The sequence below is a fragment of the Olea europaea genome, unplaced genomic scaffold, assembly GCF_002742605.1.
Source record: "Olea europaea var. sylvestris unplaced genomic scaffold, O_europaea_v1 scaffold673, whole genome shotgun sequence".
NCBI classification, from domain to species: Eukaryota; Viridiplantae; Streptophyta; class Magnoliopsida; order Lamiales; family Oleaceae; genus Olea; species Olea europaea.
Genome location: NW_019265111.1, coordinates 58,932 through 61,350, shown reverse-complemented (window position 1 = coordinate 61,350; position 2,419 = coordinate 58,932). Strand labels below are relative to the sequence as shown.

At 33.0% G+C, this 2,419-nt stretch overlaps 1 protein-coding gene across 1 annotated transcript in view; it reads left to right on the top strand.

Moving 5' to 3' along the window:
• LOC111390346 (LOB domain-containing protein 6-like) overlaps positions 1 to 683 on the top strand; it is a 4,467-nt gene extending 3,784 nt beyond the window's left edge. The window contains exon 2 of the mRNA XM_023015372.1: positions 3 to 683. Coding sequence (XP_022871140.1) covers positions 3 to 500 — 498 coding nt within the window. The 3' untranslated portion in view covers positions 501 to 683. The remainder of the gene's footprint in view (positions 1 to 2) is intronic.
• The last annotated feature ends 1,736 nt before the right edge of the window (positions 684 to 2,419 follow it).

The window sequence follows — 2,419 nt, the reverse complement described above, 5'->3', positions numbered from 1 at the left end:
CACCGGATCAGCCGCAGAAATTCGCAAACGTGCACAAAGTATTCGGTGCCAGCAACGTCACCAAACTCCTCAACGAGTTGCAAGCCCACCAGAGGGAAGATGCAGTGAATTCTCTAGCTTATGAGGCCGATATGCGACTCCGGGATCCAGTATATGGCTGCGTTGGAGTCATTTCTCTTCTCCAACACCAGCTCCGCCAGCTTCAGATGGACCTCAGTTGTGCCAAATCCGAGCTGTCCAAATATCAGAACCTAGGTATAACTGGCCACGGCCTCATCGCAGCTGCTGCAACCGCCACCCACCACCACCAGCAGAACTTCGGAATCAACTTGATTGGCGGCGGTGTAGGATCAAGGGACCACCCTTTCCACCACCAGTTCTTCCCAAGTAATCAGCAGCAAGTTATTAGGTCATTTGATGGAGAAAATGGATATGATGCCAGTAGCCTTCTTGCCATGAATGTTTCAGCAAGCATTGGCCATTTGAGCCAGTTTCAGTAATCCAAGGCTACTGGGGCAGCCGACGGCCTGCTCACGCCGGTCGAACCCTCTTAGCTAAAATTTCTGGTGCAATAGCCACCCTCTTCTAATTAAAAGCCAAGAATCAATCATAGGACAATGTGAAAAATTCAATTATTGTTGTTGTTATTTAGTTTTCTTGATTTCAAGGCTACAAACATTAATATTACATTGTGTGCTAATTTTCCAGAATTTGCTGCTTTAATCTTATTATTCTTCTGCCGTCAAGTGAAATTTACGTTAATTGCAGGGACAAAAAAAAAAAAAAAAAAAAAAAAAAAAATTCTTTAATGGTAATCAAGAACGAAATGCAAACACAATGTTTGAGGAAATCATTTAGCCCAATAGTCAAACTTAAGTTGGTAATATTTTAGAGCAGAAACTCAATGATCATATTTTAGTGTAATTAGCATGACAGTTTGATACTTAAGTCAATAAAGTATTAAATATTCATTGAGGGGTTATTTTGATCGTATTTTAGCCTAGTTGAAAGTTCACGAAATTTCATTCATATTTGGTAGGACAACATGATACGTAAGTTAGTAAATTTTATGGAGATAATTCAATGTTGTCTGAATAGGGATGGACATAATTATTTTATCTTGTCTCCTTATACAATGTATCTTTTGATTATATAAGTTTTTATTTTGGAGTGATGAAAAAAAATACTATTCTCAATAGTATATGTGTAATATTTATGTATGTGATCATGAGATTTGATTTGAGCACATCGTGCTAGGCGTTTAGAGGGTTTCGATTTCTATATAGTATCGCTTATCTCTGTAGCCAAAATTGCAATGTTTCTACTGTATGATCTCTGTAGCAAAACGATAACTAAACTTAAAATAGAACATTTCAGTAATATTATGTGAAAAGTTAAAGACATAGGAAGAATATTACTAACTCTAAGGCAACTTATATATTTTTAAATTAGCAGTTTAATAATCTTTAATGTTTGTTTGGGAAAGATTTTGTGGCAGATATTAGTTTCATTAGAACGTTTCTAAAAGACTCTATTTTAAAAAGCACAGTTTACAATTTAGAGAGCAATTATAAATTTAGAAAGTAAAATTTTTTAAGTATTCCAATATACCTTTTATATTTAACACTTAATTTTATTATTCCCAAAAAATATTTATAGTTTTTTCCTATCTTTTACTTTCTTTACTTTTCCTCTAAATTAATATATTATTTTTGTGGTAGGAATACTTTAAATGCATTTAATTATAGAGAGTTGAAGAGCCAAATTTACTCTTTGAATCAAATTATTAATTTAAAGATTATCTTGAAATACAAGTTTAAGGATTGATTCTTTAAAATAGGGAATATTTTTTATTTAAAGGGTCAGGGAAATACTCATAAAATAGGAGATACCGTTTTTTATGAATTCTGCTTCTTGACTTCAGATAGAGAATAAGAATTAGAAAGGTTCAAAATTCGAATTTTTGTCTTGAGTCAGTTAGGGGTTAATGACATTATTCAGATCTCTCTTCTGAAATCAATTAATGCTCTTCAATCACTGCAAACAGAATATTTTACACATTTGATTTTCTTTTCTTTTTTCTAGGCTTTACTGTTTTATTTCAATTATATTATGTACTTCAATTAAATGGTTTTGGTTAGAGCAAAAAGTCGTTTTTGTTTAGCGTAGAGTTTTCAGATTAAACGACGAAGTTTGTTTTTATAAATAATCTTTTTGTTGTCTACAAATTTTTAATGAATCTATAAGTTTTTTTCTTCTCTTTCCCCTTTTTTTAATCCGAGGTTTCATTCTATTACATTACATTCATCAAATTGAACATTCAATTCTTTCAAGATAGTTGTCTATCGAGTGCTTCAAAAGAGGTTACCTGTCCTCACCTCTATGGCCATCCACTTTGGGTATGAGAATTTGGAAACTC